The sequence below is a fragment of the Sceloporus undulatus genome, chromosome 4 (genome assembly GCF_019175285.1).
Source record: "Sceloporus undulatus isolate JIND9_A2432 ecotype Alabama chromosome 4, SceUnd_v1.1, whole genome shotgun sequence".
Lineage (NCBI taxonomy): Eukaryota > Metazoa > Chordata > Lepidosauria > Squamata > Phrynosomatidae > Sceloporus > Sceloporus undulatus.
In genome coordinates, this window is record NC_056525.1 from 148386100 (window position 1) to 148405178 (window position 19079).

At 37.0% G+C, this 19079-nt stretch overlaps 1 protein-coding gene across 3 annotated transcripts in view; it reads right to left on the minus strand.

Moving 5' to 3' along the window:
* DENND1B (DENN domain containing 1B) overlaps positions 1-19079 on the minus strand; it is a 223955-nt gene that overhangs the window by 69908 nt on the left and 134968 nt on the right. For all 3 annotated transcript variants that reach the window (XM_042463240.1, XM_042463239.1, XM_042463238.1), the window contains one exon: positions 966-1066. In XM_042463240.1, coding sequence (XP_042319174.1) covers positions 966-1066 — 101 coding nt within the window. The remainder of the gene's footprint in view (positions 1-965; positions 1067-19079) is intronic.

The following is a 19079-nucleotide window of genomic DNA, read 5'->3' on the forward strand; positions in this document are numbered from 1 at the left end:
CAATTATCTGCTTGGTCATGGAAATCCATGGTGTGACCTTGGGCAAGTCACACACTCAGCCCCAGAAAACCCTGTGATAGGTTCACCTTAGAGTCACCACAAATCAGAAACAATCTGAAGGCCCACACCACTAACAATAATGTATAGTAAAACAGTGAGTCTGCTGGTTTGCTGGAAAATATATTTATTACAAATATCTGGACCAAGACATCTATTGACTGGAACTTTGCTCATAAGGCAATAGAGGAAAGGAGGAAGTTTTTTTGCAGTTAGTGTTGTTTCATCCTCCCCCCCCCCCCTCACATTAAGTTCCTTTGGAAATCTACTCCATGGAAGGTTAGAAGATTTGCTTGAAATGCATGGGAGAGGAAAGTAGGAAGAAACTGGCTAAAATTGTGAAACTCCACTGGAGAGACATCAGTATCCAATCTATTTGTTTTGAGGTAGTTACTCCCTTCCATTCAACTTAGATTACTGTTCTTAAAAGCCCACATGTACGCTTGCCTATGTTACAAAAGACTGCAGAAATAAACATACTTTTAACTGGCACTTGAACGACAACAGCATTGGAGACAGCCAGAATCTGTACCAGAAGAGAATCCCAACAAGGCCCTGCCATTCGTGGCTGCTTCATAGGCCACACTCAAGGGCACTACAAGCAGAATGCTCCCCACCCCTGTGGACACACATCCCAGCTGACTTTTTATGCTGGATTCATTGGTACTGGAAAAGGCTGTGTTTCATGTCTTAGTCCTGCACTGGAGCAATAAAGCTCTACAGTATTTTAGACATATGCCTTTGACAAGTGAATTTGTATAATGTTTCATATAGCTAAGCAAAATGCAGAATACTTACTTATTCTGCTTACAGTTTGGGAATCATCCTAAGAAATTCATGAAATAGAACAGCTTGTGGTTAGCCCACTTATCAAAAAGGGAAACAATAATGTATCTTTGCCATCTTACCAGCAGTAGTCCAAAAGATGTGGAGGGAGGACTGGGATGTATATGTGTTGCCAGTACATTGGATATAGCAATGAAGCTGACCCATGGACACAAGCAGTTAACTATAGATAAAAACAAGACAGAGAATTGAAATTGTACAATCAAGAAACAGATTTTCTTTTCTAAAAATGGAGTTTTAAAAAACAAGAAAAGAAGTTTCTAATACAGTTTACAGGGATATATGAACAATATGTGCATGAAATACTGAATTTATGTGAAACAATATAAAAACTAAACCAAAATAATTAAACACATTCTCATCAAGAATGGGAGCATGCAAAGAAATGTTCAGTTCTCCCCAAACGGTCCACTTTGTTTTTCTTCAAACATGGATCCAGGTACACTGCAAAGTCACTAAAAGTGACAAAATCTTCACTGACATCTAAACAAACAACTCAGAATAGTCTGCTGTATTTAAACCTTATCCAACAAACAATCCCACAAGCATCTTTTTTAAGAAGAAGTTTATAAATGTATAGGATGACACCCCCCCCCCATGTTGTATATGTATGAGGGATATATGAAACATAAATGAATTTTGAATTTAGACTTGGGTCTCATCTCCAAGATATCCCATTATGTACGTATATGCAAATCAACTATTCTGAAATCTAAAATACAAAACATCTCTGAGCCCAAGCATTTCAGATTAGTGGACTCAACCTGTATCGCTGTTTTGGTAGTACAGCCAGTCCTCCATAGCCATGGATTTTTTTATCCAAGGATTCAAGCGTCTACAGCTTGGAAATATTTTAAAAACATATATATTCCAAAAAAACAAACATGGATTTTGCCATTTTACATAAAGGACATTGGGACCAAGACACTCTTCCCATCAATGCTTCGAGGCTGCCTTTTCACCTCATAAACATGCAAAGACCCTTTGGTCCTTGACACTTGCCCCATTTCTACCCTTAATATCCTTTCCTTTAAATGAATTAAGGTTGGGGTCCCCAGTATCCTTCTCTTATATGTGTTTTATCATTGGTAGCATTTTGTCGTGAAGTTATTGTTATAAATTCACTCAGGCCAATACACTTCTGGAAACAAACACTAACTTTATTCACAAGCATGTGTCAAGATCGTATGGTTACAGCAGTTACCGTATTTTAAGAGCTACAAGTTATTTCCTATTCAGTTCCCTCAATTAACTCTTTCAAGCCTAAACTGTTTCTTGCATCTTTTAAACTTCTGCTCTTATACTAGTAATCATCTTCCCCTTTAACATAATATGAATTCTGCTAAGGTACACTGGTCTGAATCCTAATTGACAATTCTCAGAGCGGAACAGATCTGAATAGCTCTGAACTGACTCTTAAACTGACACACTCTCCCTTGACTCTGACTCACTCCTCCCTTTTTATAGTCACTTCTGCCACAACAGCCCCTCTTTTACAGCCAGGTTGAACCAGGATTGGCTGTTGCGGAAATCAACATCGCCTAGTGACTAGCCACAGACACCATTTTACTATGCCATTGTATTTAATGGTACTTGAGCACTGACAGATTTCGGTATCCTCAGGGGGTCCTGGAACCAAACCCCAGTGGATACCAATGGCCCACTCACTGTACTACAATATTTAAATACTTAAAAGAAACATCAAGTTTGACATGTGGAATTTTCTATAACATGGATTTTAATTTTTGCATTTAGAAGTACTTGGACTCGATGAGAATTTGTTGAGAATTTAATCAATGCTGGCATTTATTAAAGGGAAACATCCACTCTTCTGTTTGACAAATCGTGCAGCCCAAATTGTGGATGTATGGTTTCAGACCACACGTGACTTCAGACAGAGAGATATAAAGCAGCTTTTCATTTTTATCTAGTCAGAGCCAGCATGGTGTGGTGGTTTGAGCGTTGGACTCTGGAGATCAGGGTTCAAATCCCCACTACAAGATAAAAGCCCACTGGGTGACCTTGTTCAAGTCACACTCTCTCAGCCTCAGAGGATGACAATGGCAAACTCTCTCTGAAGAAATGCACCAAGAAAACCCTATGATAGGTTCGCCTTAAGTCAAAAATGACTTGAAGGCAGGCACACAACAACAAGAACAACAACAACAATATTTTTTGTGACAACTGGTTTTCAGTTTTGGCTGTGCTTAACCATGCATCACAACACACTTTATAAACAATCCAGTTTGAGAGCACTTTAACTGCCCTGGCTCAGTACTAGGGAATTCTGGGAACTGTAGTTTGTGCAACATTTAGCCTTCTCTGTCAGAGAGCTCTGGTGCCACAATAAACTACAGTTCCCAAAATTCCCTAGCACTGAGCCAAGGCTACTGAAGCAGGAGAAAAGAAAACCCACCTGGCTTGTGTCTTGCTACTTTGACAAACACAAATGTTTAAAACTGTGGAGGTCTTTTAGATACCTGAGACAGAAAGTATCTCTAATTTCATCAAATATTGATTTGAGAGTTTGTATTTTCAAAAGCAAATGTTTTACCCTTTGTAGACATCCACTTGGCATTTGAATAAACGATGCAGATAAACTATATTTGCAACAATTCCCTCTGCTTATAACTAGGTAGGTCCTACTTCATATGAATACATTTCATGCTCCTCCACAAAGTACTTTAGAAAAGGTCCAGTAAAACAGGGTACTTTAGTTTCACAACTTTGTAATTCTAAGCCAGTATGCATTATAATGATGTAACAGTATTGAAGGTACACTGATTATTCATTCTTCCTCTCCTAAGCAGTTTTTCAAATGAATTAGAGTCTGGAACAGTTGCATCAAAAGCTAGCAATGGAAACGAACCAATACTATTTATGAAAGCACCACAAATAGTTGATAATTGAAGAGGTAAGTATTATGAAAGATGTGCAAAGCCACTATCCAATTTAATAATGGGCAGTTATGGAAGCTGTAAATACAGTCCATTCAATCTTCTTTCCAACTTTAAAGGAAGAACGGACTTTGAGTTTGGAAGGCAAAAAGAGGTGCACATTCAGGTCTATCCCTGCTATTGATTTAGAGACATGAACGACACCTGCAATGGAAATACTGGTGGATGGTAACTGACAGCAGTGATATGCTGTAGGACAAGAGTGGCACAGATGAACAGAACAAAACTGTAGTGTGCCAAGGGTGAGTTAATCCCAATATACTACAGTAATGTGAGAGTAAGTTCCATGAAAAAGCTAAGATGGCAGGACTGGCATCATTTACAAAACAACTTCCTAGTAAACTCTAAACATCTTGTTGTCCAGGGAAATCTGTGGTCTTGCTTTTCTGTAGGAAGGTGCTAATCTCTTCTAACAATTGTTAGCCCAGACTACTTTACAATTTACAGAATGTAAAAAAATTATTTGCTTATGATACTCAGTGCTCTGAATTCTGAGAAGGAAGTCGATTTATATTGTTAATAGTATCATTTGAACTATGACAAGAGATTAACTCGAATTTGCTTCTTTCAATTTTCTTCCCATTGTTGAAGAGAGTGAGGAAAACTATCGGAAGTATTTCACATAGATCTTCTTTTCCAGCAGATACTGTAACATGGACACAACAGTCTGTATACAACCAATTACCTGTTTTGTATTTTCAACTTCTACCTATCTACTATAGTACATTGCCTTATATGTAATAATGAAAAACTAATAAATGTCAAATAAATCCAGCTGTGGGTCCCACTTGGCACAGTGCCACTGAATCAACTTAAAATATGTAAGCATTCACTAATCACATGTCCATTGATTCAACAAATCTAATCTAGTTGGAATCAAAAATGGGCAGAGTTTGTTTTACTTTCAGTTTATGTCATAACTGTCTATTCTACATAAGAGGAACATTTTATAGCACACTGGTCACAGGATACATCCTGGCAATATCAGAAAAGCAAAAAAGCAATACGGTATAACTCTTCTCATTCTAGGGGTAAGGAGTCATTTGGTCAGAATTCTAAAATGTCTTTTCTCCATACCTCTCAAAACTGGAAAATTGCTTGGTGTGAGATGAACCAATGTTTCAGTGTTTCAAACATTTTGCCAGTGGCAGAAATACTGAGGTACCTCCAACACTGTTGATTTACATTAGAATTGGATTCAAGCTAGCTTCCAGGATATTGTCCAACAACGTTTGGCAGGGGGATATGACAGCCAAGTAAAACAAAAAAGGAGCAGTACCTTTTAGGATCACGGGAAGACATTATAAGAAAGGAAAATAGGTGGCCTCCTGTGATTCCCAGCCATGTTATTAACATGGAGGAGATGTGTTACCAGTTACCAGCCACCTGGACTGCACTGCTAGGGTGTGATCAAGGAAGCTCAAATACTTCTAACAGATGCTCATGCCTTGTGCTTTAAGATTTTTTTTTTCTTTAAACAATGATATGAATAGCAAATCTAAGCTATTTCAGAGTGCTTTGCTTCCATTTCAGAATTATTTCATGATTTATATTATAAATTTCTGGCATAAATAACTAGTGGGAAAAAAGGATATTCTTCTTTTTTAAATGTAAGCAGCAGAAAAACAATAGGTTACAGTTTTTTTTGCAGCACTCTATGCTCTTCACTCAGATTAATCTAGCAGGATTAAATATGGAAAAGAAGAAGGCCTGAAAGCTCCTGGGGGATATCATTAGGGCAAATTGCCAAAGAATGAAACATGAGCCAGTCAGAAGAGGCTGGAAGATGCAGTAATACCAAGGGACTTGAATGTTCGACAGTTGGAGCTTCAGTAATGTGTGAACTGTGGGTTACAGCATCAAGAGACTCTGTTCACTGACACACAGAATGTCACTATTGACCACTGAACTACCCAGGCTTGACAGCTATACTACACATAGGCAAAGATGTCATAATTCCAGTTAAGCTTCACATTTATGATATTTTGCTTCCTATCTTTTTGCCAAACAGCTATAATTTTATGTAACACCTTATATTACTGCCATTTTCATTGTTGTTGTTATTGTTTTGTTTGGTAGAAGGCTAATGTAAGTTTTAACAAATAAGCAACCTGCCAACTTTCATAATGCTTATTTCCCTGGATGTACTTCTAATTATATTCCTGTATAATTTCTCTATCTGCCTAAATATCTTAAAGGCATCAGATCCCATCTGATCTTGGAAGCTAAACATGGTTACCCCTAGTTAGTCCTTTGATAGGAGACCACCCATGAATACCAGATGCTGCAGTCCTTTCCCAAATAAATTCCCTGGCCACAGATTGATTACCCCCTCACACCATGTATTTATTACCATCCTGCCTATGTCATGTTTATTATAAATTGATTTTAAAACTCTTTTAATTATAATATATTTAATTTCTTTTAAGGGGGGATATTATAATTTTATGTATTATATTGTATGTGGACTTTTTAGTGTGAACCTGTCTGATTGTCTTGCTACAGAAGAGCGGGATATAAATAAAAGTTTTATTATTTATTTATTTTATTATTCCAGAGGAAGGAACTGGCAAAATTACCTCTGAGTATTCCTTACCTAAGAAAACCCTATGAAATTCATGGGGTTCCCATAAGTTGACAGGTGGCTTGAAGGCAGGCACATAGACACCTCATTTCTCTTATCTTTAGTACAGACGGTTATAACTTACTGTATTTGGGGTAATTTTCCTACATAAACTGGAAATTTAAATATTGGGTGCAAATGTCTCATTCCACTTTGTTACAATATTGGGAGAATTGTGACCATAGTGTGGGTTGTTCCATTGCTTCTCCGTGTGGAAAACTGCTGCATCTTTGTTCCCCATTGTCCAGTATATTTACATTAAAAAAAAAAAGACAGCAGAAATATGTGGATAAGTCCCAAAGCTTTTTTTATTTTTATTTTATTTATTTTTTTGGATGGTGGACATAAACCAGGTATCACAAAACCATCGATCCGTTTTTGTCCTGTACCTTTGTTACTTACATTTATATATGAAATTACATGCCTTTTATGAGGACTGTTCAACTCTTATTGACTATGTTACTGCAACCTTGCAGTTGCCCAGACTACTGCTGGTCTGGTCAGGAACTGCTGACTTATGGAAGGACACTTCTACTTGACCCCAACCCTGTCATGAAATACTTTGTCAGTGAACTTATGTGTTCATCCTAATCATAAACATACAATTCCACACAGATAACTACTCTAATGGAATTGCTTGTTATGCATCCCTTATATGTGCTTTTCTGTCAATCTGTATCCTTTGCCTGTTTGAGTATTTTGTTGTTGTTGTTGGAAAAAGGCATTTAAAAATCGTGGAAGGGACATTAGATATGTTCATCTTCCCTATCAGGGTGTGCGCGCGGGGTGTGTGTGTGTATTATAATGTGTTATAATGTAATTGTGCATTTGCAAAATTGCACTATTTCACAATTAGAGCATCTAAATTTTGTTTTGTTTTTTTCACTAACCTGCTTTTATTCTGTCAGGATTTTCTATTATTTGAGAAGGTAAGAGATAGAGGCATATGCAATCACACAAGCCAGCTCTGCAGGGTGAACTAGTAGAGTCCAAATTCAGGTTAAAAGAAGCCTCAAGGACAATTAAACTTCAGGAGGTGCAGAGGAGCAAATTACCCCAAAAGACTGCATGTGCCATTATTTGACTTGGTAAAATACAAGGGTATTGTAATATTTACAAATTCATCAAAAGAAGGCAATTGTGCTAGATTTAAAATAATCCTTGCCTTTTCAGTACATTCAAATCTTTGCACAGTATTTTACAGGGCAGTTTAGCATTAATAGAAGATATGAATGGTTTTGAAGAACTGTTAATAGATCTCAAATCAAATAAGGGTCTTCTGTCAAAGGTATATAATTTATTGATACATAATGAAAAGGAAGAAGGAAAAATTTAGTAGGCTTAAGATTACATGGAACTCTAATTGTTATGATGGGAAATCACAGGAAAGTGGAAGAACATATTCAAGAATGAACTATGGTACTCTATCTCAAACAATTTAAATGAGACCTATTGTGAGGTTTTGCGTAAATGGCTTCTTACCCAAGACAGATCAAGCAATGCAATAAGAAAATGTTAAGAACATGTCAATTGTGTACCGTGTCTGAACCCAATGACATATATACCTGATGGGACTGCACTAGCATTAAGGATTATGAGAATGATATGGAAGCTATTTTTCAAAACTTATCAGCATTCATGATAGTACAACTAATTGGATTTCACTTCTCTATAGAGATGATTAAGTCTGAATAAGTGTATCATGAGGAATGGTCAATCTAGTAGTGGCAGCAAGAATGTACACTGCCAGTAAACGTAAAATTCTTTGTAGACTGAAGATGAATACCTGTGATGTTTCACAACTAGAAAAATGGTTATTTACGGTAATGTTTATTCATGCTGTGAGACAATGAAAAGACACAAATAAATAAGATAAACATTCTAAAAACTGGAATGTAATTATCAATATTTAGAATGTAATTTTGATTAAAGAAAATTATCCCAATCATGGCATTTACACATGTAGCTGTGGAACTGTAAAATAAAGCACTTTATCCACAAACAGCTATTTCTAGATTGTATTCCAAAGAGTATAGCAGGCCCTCCATATCCACGGACTTGCCATCTGCGGATCCCAGCATTCACAGATGGCAAGCCAATGGAGGGGGGCGACATAGGAGGGGGAGAAGGAAGAGGAGGAGGAAAAGGCAGTGGTGCAGTGGAGGGAGGAGCAAGAGGAAGTGGAGGAGGTGATATTTGTTTAATATTTCTTGAACAGATGGTGTGGGGAAAAAGACAATGCTCAATGGGCCGAAAAATATCTGGACAGAACAGCTGAACTCTGAAATTTTATAAGAGTAGGAGATCATCACATTCTCACTTAAGCCAAAAGAAACAAAAGTTTTAAATTTAAAATCTACTCTACTGTTCTCTGACAGCGAGGTGGCACCCACAGGGGTGTGTGACAGTTGTTGAAGGGGAGTATAAGATTTAGAGTCTCTGATCCCTCCTCTTCCCAAACTTTTTATTGTAAAATTTACACATGCATTGAATTAAATATTGAATTTACTTAAAGAAACCTGTTCTAATTTGAACATTTCCTTATAAAATGTTAAACTATGAATATAAATAAATGTGCAAATAAAAATATGCAAACTAAATTAACAACATATTTTTCTTCATATACTATATCAAGTGGGGGGCAGGCAACATTCACATGTAAATGTAAAGGAGGTCCCAAAGGTAAAAGGTTTGAACACCACTGATCTACTCTCTTCCCCTTTTCAGCAAAATCCTATCACCAGTAAAGCTCACCTTTTTTTTTTTTTTAATTGCGGCAGTTCTATGGTCCATTGCAGCAGATCTAAGGTCTATTCTTGATTTTTTGTTCCTTATATTACAGAAATGAGGCCTAGTTGTTTTTGACACTTACACTATATGACATTGCTGCTGCTGTTGGTGAAACGGTGAAAATTATGTATGTTTTAATTCACATGGTCAATGGGTTCTGTCACCTTGGAAGTACACCTATAATAAGCATAGTGGCCACAGGGATGTCCTACAGGTCTAATTACACCCATGTGATGCTTCTTTTCTGTTTCATGAATGTGTTGCTAACCAGAATATCCCAAATATTGTTGATGGCCATTTGTTTTTGCTTTTGTTTACTAATTTTTTGCACCTTCACAGTGCTGAGCATATTGTATACTTCAAGTAGTAATAAAGCCAGTTAAATCAATTTCAGTTCCAAGTTGTAATGCAACAAAATGTGGAAAAGTCGGGGGTGGTGGTGAATTCTTCTGTAAATTCATGGTGGACTCATGTTTTTAGGAGGAACTATCAACAGTTCTAGGGCACATTAAAGAAACAAATTTATTGTGACTTACACTCACATAGATTAGCATTCATCATTCAGATATATCTCTTAGGACTTATACTCCAAAACCTACTTGTGAGTATTTTCATAAGTTAGGAGTGAAGCATATTTATAGTTGTCTGGCTAAAAAGCAAATAATAATAACAACAACAACAACAACAACAAAAATAAAATTACTATGAATGCATTTGCAAAAAGTCTCTGTGCACATGAGACTTACAAGTCTATCCAATCAATGCATTTCCTCTCCATTTCACCAGATTGTTGAGATTTCTGTGCTGGTATTAGAACTAATTTGCTCAGCAACTATTTCTATGTCTCATCTCTATCCCTTATTTAAAATGCTTGTATTTCTATTGGACCAAAACCATCTCCAAAATCAATCCTAAACTGTTTATAATATAGGCAAACACAACTGACTGAAACTGTTGAATAAATCTCATTTGTTTATATTGTACAACTGGGATGAGATTTTGCAATCCGTGAATAATGTTTTTTCTTTAAAAATAACAGCTAGCAGCAAGGATGCCTAGAATGAAGTGCCTGCTAGATATGAGAAGGAAAAATGATACTGAGAAAAACAGACCTTTGGGGATCACTCTTAGCACAAAGCACAAGGGCTGCCATTGTTGATATTATTATAGTTGTCAAAAGCATTTGATGTTATTGTTCAACATATTCTACAAAGCTGTCAAGTTTTGAGCAGGAATGTTTTCGTCTCATTCCATCCTAACCTGACAAGACACTCTACTGCTAGAGATTGTGTGGTTTGATGGTGGATACACAGTGGCCTGCCATCAAGATAACTCCACCAAGTATGAGTTGCATTTCTAAAAGGGACACCTGAGCAGAAGTGGAATTCCAAGCCTCTGATGTAGACAAAGCACTGCATGGAAAGATGTTGTATGGGAAACAAGGTGATGGTTTGGAAGTACAGAAGTTAGACAAGGCCATAGGAATTGTAGATCTATCCACTTCTCCCATGAGATTTTCAATGAGTTTAGAAGCAACAAAATTTCACAGTACAGTACCTGACAAACACTAATTTAAACTAATACAAGTAATATCAGTAAATGTCATAGGACTGTAAGATGCAGTGTATAAGAAGTTTCAAAGTGGAAAGGGTTCTGATTATGTGTTTAAAAAGAATTCTTCATTTACATATACCATAACTGAAATGAATAATTTGAAAACTGTTACCTTGAATAGCCCTGAAAATTGGCTGATAAATTAGGATATGGAATTTTAAACAAAATAAACAAAGTGTATGAAATATTAGCTTTATTCTCCACTTATAATGTTTTAATGCTATGTCCCCTCCCTAGTGCTTATCCTCTTTTTTATGTTCTTTCGATATAACTACAACTATAACTATTTTTCTATCTCCATCATTTCCTCTTTTAACTAACCCTGCTGTATATTCAAGGAAGAAATAGCATATACTATTGTGCTAATAGTTTCACATTATTATTTTTATATACATACTTTTTTAAAGAATTTTTGCCTATTTACAGATGAACTAAATGATAACATTCCCAAATAGTTGTAATGGTTCCAGTAGTTCACAATACTGTCAAATGTTATGAGTTTCTCTGTGCTGGTCAGTTGGTGGAGGGTTCTGATACCAAAATAAAGGGAGGGGGAATAAAAGTTTAAAATGTTTACTTACTAAAATTAAATTTTAAAAAGGTGACATAGTTACATACAAAATACACTCACTCATTCCTGAAAGACTGAGTATTCTGGATAATAACTGAAAACAAGTCTCTGTGAATAATTGTCTGAAAGACTATTATCTAAAGACCCTAAGAGGAGCGGAACAGGCTTCTGCACATATCCATTAGCAGAGAAGCAAAATGCTGTAAAACACAGTACTATGGAAATCAGATAAGTGGAGTGATCAGAAAGCCTGTGTGTGTCTCTATGTCTGTGTATCTATACACATAGAGACAGTGAAAGGAAGAGAGATGCAGAAAGATTAGCTAACCATATTTTAATTCTAAATCGCTCCATTTCTAAAAAATATATTTAATGCCAAAGAGACAGAGCACAGAGGTTCACAGAGCAAAACTAGGATTTACAGAATGAGCCATGCATCACCTGTGTCATGAACCAAAACACTGCTCCCTTGCTTAGTTTGTACTTTCTGATCTTCTGCTGAGGGAATACGTTGGATGCTTGCCTAGATTTTCCAGCATTGCTGCTTTCTGACACTAAGCATAGCTGACCCCACCCCCACTACTTTGGATTCAAGATTTATGCCAGGATAAAATAGTTGGAGTGAACTGTTCAGTGAGTAAGAAAGAAAAATAGGTCAGCCAACATTTCTATGCATAACTTCTCTAACTTGCATAGGACAGAAACATAATTGACAACTACATTGCAGGTAAGAAAGCACAGATTCTATGGCAGAATTCCAACTCTGTTATGGTGGAAATATAAGAAGCAGGTCCCACAAAAGGACTGGATGGAACAGAGCATGGAAATAATGTACCAACTACGTCATCAATGTATTCATTTGCTAGATTTTTCTAGCAATTTCAACCAAATCACTAGATTCCCAAATAATTCTGATATTAAAATCAGATTTCATAAAAGAGGGAAGCCTACTGCCTCAAGACAAGAAGTGTTAGGGTTGGAGGAAATGCATCATATGTTTGTGTTGTTAGATAAGCTAGTCTACAGACTGGGAAAGAATGAAAGCAAAAGAATTTTAAAAAGAAAAAGGGAACTTTCTGGAAACATGGTCATGACAGAAGAAGAAAGAATAAAGATTGGAAAAGAAGGTCTTGGAATTATACGTCGAAAAATAGAAATATATACGGGCCCATACAGTAATACTTCCCTGTGAGCCTTAGGATCAATCTTTACATTTATGTTCAAAATCTTCATGATTAGTGTCAATATTTGCTTCCAATGTTTTTTGGTTTTTCTGCAATCTCACCACATATAGTAGAAAGTGTTTTTTTTCTGAACAGTGACAACATTCATATTATGCATTTTTGCATTTTGTATTTTTTTCGGGGTCAAGTACCATCTAAAATGCATCTTATAATTTTCCTTTACATCATATTTAGTGATAGAATTCAATATAGCCATGTTAGTCTTTGGAATCAGTATGTAGAGAGATCCTGTAAGCACCTTTGAGACTAACTAAAGAAAAAAGTTAGTCTCAGAGGTGCTACAGAATCTTGCTACATCATAATTTACTGCATATACTTCTGTATAAGTAAAAAATGTATGCCTAAAAAATAGCTCCAAAATGCAAGGTCGACTTATATACAAGTCAGTATATAAGTACATTCTTAGAAATGTCCTTTAAAAAGTGCATCAGGACACCCCACTCTCCTGCCTGGACTTAGTTTGGAAAGATCTATTGAGGCAAGCGGGAGAGGGAGAGGGGGGAGTTTGCATGGTGATTGGATTTCTTTAACAAATTGTTGCTTGATGTCCATTTCCCCTGCCTGGACTATGAGTTTGGAAAAATCTGTTGAGGCAGGCGGCAGTGGAGGGGGGGAGTTTGTATGGTGCCTGGATTTTGTTAACAAACTGTTGTCAGATGTCCTTTTCCGCTGCCTGGACCATGAGTTTGAAAAGATCTGTTGAGGTACGCGGGGCGGGGGGGAGTTTGCATGGTGATTGGATTTCATTAATAAACTGCTGCTGGTCACCCATTTTGCCTTCTTGGACAGTCTCCAGTGGCCTAGTGCAATGCCTGGGACTAAAAATGGTGGCAGCAGCAGGAGCTTTTTGGAAATTTCCTGCCTTGGCGAACAGAGGTCGCTTCTCTGCTGCAGCTCCACTGTAGCTCCCTTTTTTCCATCCATGTGTTGCAAAAAGCCACCAGACACAGTAGAGTGATTTACATTTTACCCTCGACTTATCCACAGGTCATATTAAAATCCATGATTTTGGCCCCATATGGTGGTGTATGTCTTAATTTAACTCTCCACATCTTCTCCCATAACAACACTTTTTAAGTACTAAAAATATATTAAACCATAAACAACTGAAAACCAGAGCAAAATAATTTAAAATAATGACAACCATAGCATAGTAGCAAATTAGATAAAATAAATTATGTACCAAAGGATTTATTAAAAAGCCATGTTTTGACTTGATGTTCTAACTACCCTAGAACTGGTACCAATCAGGCTTCTGAAGGGAAAGCACTCTATTACTGGAGAGCCAAGGCAAAGAAGGCCCCTTTCTGCTTCCAATAAGAGAAACTGATAACTAATGAAATGATTTTGAAATCAATTGAATTCTTGCATGTCACAAAGCAAGTACAGATATTTTAAAAATACTCAACTATTACTTCTGTGACAATTTTTTCTAGTTGATATAACTGCTACAGCGTTTTTAACACATTTAATATCTGAATAACAACTAAAAAGGAAAAATATACAGCAAGAAGCCTAAATAAATAAATAAATAAAGTGTGCAGTTTTGTATGGGAGTTCAAATGCTGATCAAATCTAGCAGAGTCATTAAAGTGCAAGGAACTTTTCCAAGAATCTGTGGCTTGAATTAAACGGAATATGGAAAATAGCATCCGTAGCCTGGTCTAAAGCCAGGTAATGAGTCACATTTGGAGCTTTTTAGGAAACCACAAGAACAAAATAGAACTTTCAGTCCAATTAACTAAACATAAATATTGCCCTCAGTAAATATTTATTATAAAATTGCTGCATCAGTACGCAAAAGCATGCAATAATCAGTTGTTGTTGTTAACCACCTTTGAGTTTATCTCGACTCATGGCAACCCTGTGTATAAGACATCTGCAAGACTCCCTATCTTTCACTGCTCTGCTTAGTTCCTGTAAATTCATAGCCATAACCTCCTTAATAAAGTCCATCCATCCAGCATGCAGCCTTACTCTCTTTATACTTTCTTCCACCTTTCCTAGCATTATCATGATTCATGCCTTCTTATCATGTGGCCAAAGTACAACAGCCTCAGTTTAACCATCTTTGCTTCCAGGGAGATTTCAGGAACAATCTGTTATAGGACCTATTTGTTTTTCTTCTTGGCTGTTCACAGTATCCTCAGAACTATTCTCCAGCACCACATCTCAAATGAATTGATTTTCTTTTTATCCTCTTTCTTAAATGTCCAGTTCTTGCATCCATACATGGTAATAGGGAATACAATGGCTTATACAATTCTAACTTTGGTGTTCAGTTGTATATCTTTGTTCTTTAGGATCTTGTCTAATTCTTTCATAGCTGCCTTCCCCATTCTTAGTCTTCTTCTGATTTTTTGACTGCCATCTCAATCTGATCAATATTTGACCCTTTCAAATATTTAAACATGGCTATTTTGTCACCCCTTTAACCTTCTCTTCCTCAGGCTAAATATACCAGATTCCCTAAGCTGTTCCTCATAGGACATGTCTTCTAGATTTTTCACTATTTTGGTCAACTTCCTAGGGATATGCTCCAGCTTGCCAACATCCTTCTTGAATTCTGGTGCCCAGAACTGGACACAGTATTCCAAGTAAAGTCTCATAGATAAAGATATATAGTACATCCGTCTGTCTGTCTGTCTATCTATCTATCTATCTATCTATCTATCTATCTATTGTGTGTGTGTGTGTGTGTGTGTGTGTGTGTGTGTGTGTACAGGCATATATTACAATGATTTGACATGATTTCTGGAGCTGAAGTTGCTATTTTACAAATTAATAAATTAATGACAATGACTGCTAGATTACCGTGTTTGTGAGAAAATTAGATGAAATAAATATTTAACATCTCACAAGGCTGTAGACTGATAGTCTTGCTGGCTTTTGCTGCAAACAAAATAATCTTTATAAGTCTTGTCATATGTATATGACAATAATACACGTGCAAACAAGAAAATACTAATTTTTGTTTTGCTATTAGCATGTTATTTCCATTAGTTTTTAGGTGAGAAACTACAAGTAGACAAAGTAAATATATTGGAACTTGTTGCACAGAGCAATGGAATAAGTTACATTTTTAAAAAAATATTGTTGTTTCTTTAAAACAGAAAAAAATCTGTTTAAATTCAGAATATTTAATTTATGCTCATTTTAATAACTAAAATGTCATGTAGCTACCATCTAAAAAGTAATGAACATTTAAGCAGTATCAAGTAAAATGGAGTAAAGGTGCATTAGTACAACTTATACATTTAAATATTATCTTTTAAGGTACTTAGAATATATATATAATTGATGACACAGTATCTCAGCAAAGACATGGGCATGTTTATCTAGAAAGTGCTTTGATAACTTCTTCAGAAATTATCTATGCATGACACAACTGAAGTTTTAGAAGGCACACCCTAAATTCATGGCACCACAATTATGGCCCACAGAGGAATGTCAAAAGTAGATACTGTAGGTCAAACTCTTAATAGTATTTAGGTCACACTGAAATCACTGTGAAAAGGCCGTCATGACATAAAGTCCACAAATTTCAATGGAAAAGAATATAATTACCCTAGTCCAGATGCAACTGAATAACTTAAAATGATGAAGCTAAATCATCTTGTAATCCCTTACATGTCTGTTTCATGAAACAAGGGTTGAATGAGAATTAGCCTTGGAGGAAAGAAGAGTAGTTGAAGAGAAAGACAAGACAAGGCAGAAAGTGAGAATAAAGAAAAAGTGACATATTGAGAAGGCATCAGCTAGTGAGGAATAACCAAAGTCACCAGTAGACACAAAGAGCAACAGCAAAAATGCTGTGAAAACAGTTATTGTCCCACTTACATTATCATTTCAGTTGCTCATCCTTCAAGGTAATGCAAGCCACACTATGTCAGCAATGCTTTACAGCACCTTACTCTGGGCAAACAGGCCAGTGTGAAGTCGAAGGCTTCCATGTTTTTTTGTGGGGTTTTCGGGCTATGTGGGCCATGTTCTAGAAATGTTTTTCTTCCTGATGTTTCGCCAGCATCTGTGGCTGGCATCTTCAAGGAAGAAAAATTTCTAGAACATGGTCACATAGCCCCAAAAACCCACAAAAAACCAAACAGGCCAGTCCCTGTGCCAGAGGATAAATCAGTGATTCCCAAAGTGGGTGGTACCCCACTGGAAGTGTGTGGAAAGATCCAGGGGGGCACTCAGGTAAAAAAGGAGAAGCAGGGGGCCAGCGAGAGAAAGCATACTGGTATGCAAGAAAGACAAGAGGAATCAGCAGCCTTTTGGACCATGGTGGGGATGAATGTTGGATACAAGTTCTTTTCAGGATCCTTTAAAACCACACAAAGCCTTGCTAATCACTCCATGTGGTGGTGTCTCTCACTCTTTGTCTGCCCACATCAGCTCACTTACTTAGCCACATCTTTTGCTAGTGCTAGTAATGTTGGGAAGCTTTTGCAAGTCTTGGATGAAGGGCATTGTTTCTGTGGCTTGGAGTGGTGACATTTTGGGACAAACTGACTGACTGGAGCGAGGGGTTACAGCACATGGTGACAGAGGAGAAGCAACAACAAAAAAGGAGCATTCAGATTTGGGAGCTTCCTGGGCTTTGCTGGGATTTGACTGGCAAGCTGGAACTACACTGCTGCTCCTTTCTTTTATCAGACAGGCTGAGAAGAGATAACAGAAGAAACAATGTTTGGTGAGGGGAACTTGAAGCTGTGTGGGGAAGACACATCTCTGGCAAAAGAGGGGTATCCAAGGAAGATTCATGGAAAGAGACCTTTGCCTTGGAGTGACTCCTGTAGTTAAAATATTTCCCTTCCCCAGTCAACACCAGTCTCCAGACCAGAACATGTAGCATCTGTAAACCCTCTACACACACATACCAGCTGCACCCCTTTCCTCCTTTATTGGACCTGGAAAATATAGTCTAAAATGATGAGCTATTGAGCTCTTCAAAATTCTTCACCTGGCTGGGCATGGGGGAACGGGGAGAAAAAGAGAAATTCAAAAATTGCTGGTTACACATTGAAGCCAGGAGATATGTAATTAGCCTAAAGTCCCAGAATGGAGTCTGTGTGTGGTGGGTGGTATCACTTTGACCTAAGAGGAAGAGGAACCAATTAAAAGAAACACTTGTTCGGAAAAGAAACTGTCCAGAAAAGTTCACTTAATAACTGTACAGTTATGGGGGAATACAGCTTTTCCTTTTCAGATTTTTAAGCTGTTTATTATCAGCTGATTTAAGAAATCATTGAGGAGAAAAATACAAAAAGGGAGAAACTGCAAGAATAATACAGGAAGATCTACTCTGCAATAGTATCAAGATACTCAGCAATCTCACAATTATGGAAGAAATCAAACTGTTTAAGACTGAATCCTGAATCAAGCCTCTTTTCCTCTCTGTCCTGTGTCTTTTTAGGCTGTACGCGTGCAAACAGAAGACTTTATTATTAGCATCTATTATATTTCAAGTAACTTAAGAACTATCAAGCAGAAATAATTTAGTATAAAGTGTTTGTCTTTTATCATGCTAATTTACCTTACAATACTTCACACATCACACACACCCTCTTGTGAAAGCTGTCCTCCTCCATGCTGTAAACTGAACATGGAAATGGATGATGCAACAGTTGCACAGGATGGCCAGTGCTGGGAGGGAAAAGCATTGTTATGCCCCATCAAGCTGTAAACAGTCCATTCGAGGTCAATGACACATGAAGAACATCACCATGCTTTACAACAATGTCTTAGTGCTAAGCTACGACACATTTTTCAAATTAAAATTTTGGGTTGTTTTTAAATATTGAGGAAATATAAAACTACAGTAACACTGTTCATCATTTTAATGGCCAATTTGTACGAAGTTACTCTTATGCAGCCTATGAACTCTAAAACTGTGGACTGCATTCTACCAATTACAGCAATGATAGAGTAAAATTTGGCAGCAGGATCCACCTTCTCTCTCTTTCTCTCTCTCTGATATCCATTTGTTTCCCACTCCCAAATGGCAATCTATTGCTGTTGCATGTAGTCTGAACTGGTAACTTGAAAACTTTTTAAAATTAGATAGAGGGTATCTAGTCCTAGAGACCTAAAACTGCAGCTCTCCCACCAATCTCTACATACTGTCAGGAGAGCCAATCAAGGTATGGTCATGAATGAAACCATTCAACAGTCCACCATTACCATCCTAGTCACCTCATATAAAATAGACAGGGAGTTAATAAAGCGTTATTAGGGGGAATCCACACATCTTCCAGCTACTGTTCTGTGAGAGAAGGGAAACATAAGGCATGCTCCTGATTCTTATCCCTTGCCAGATGATGATGATGATGATGATGATGATGATGATGATGATGATGATGATGATGATGATGATG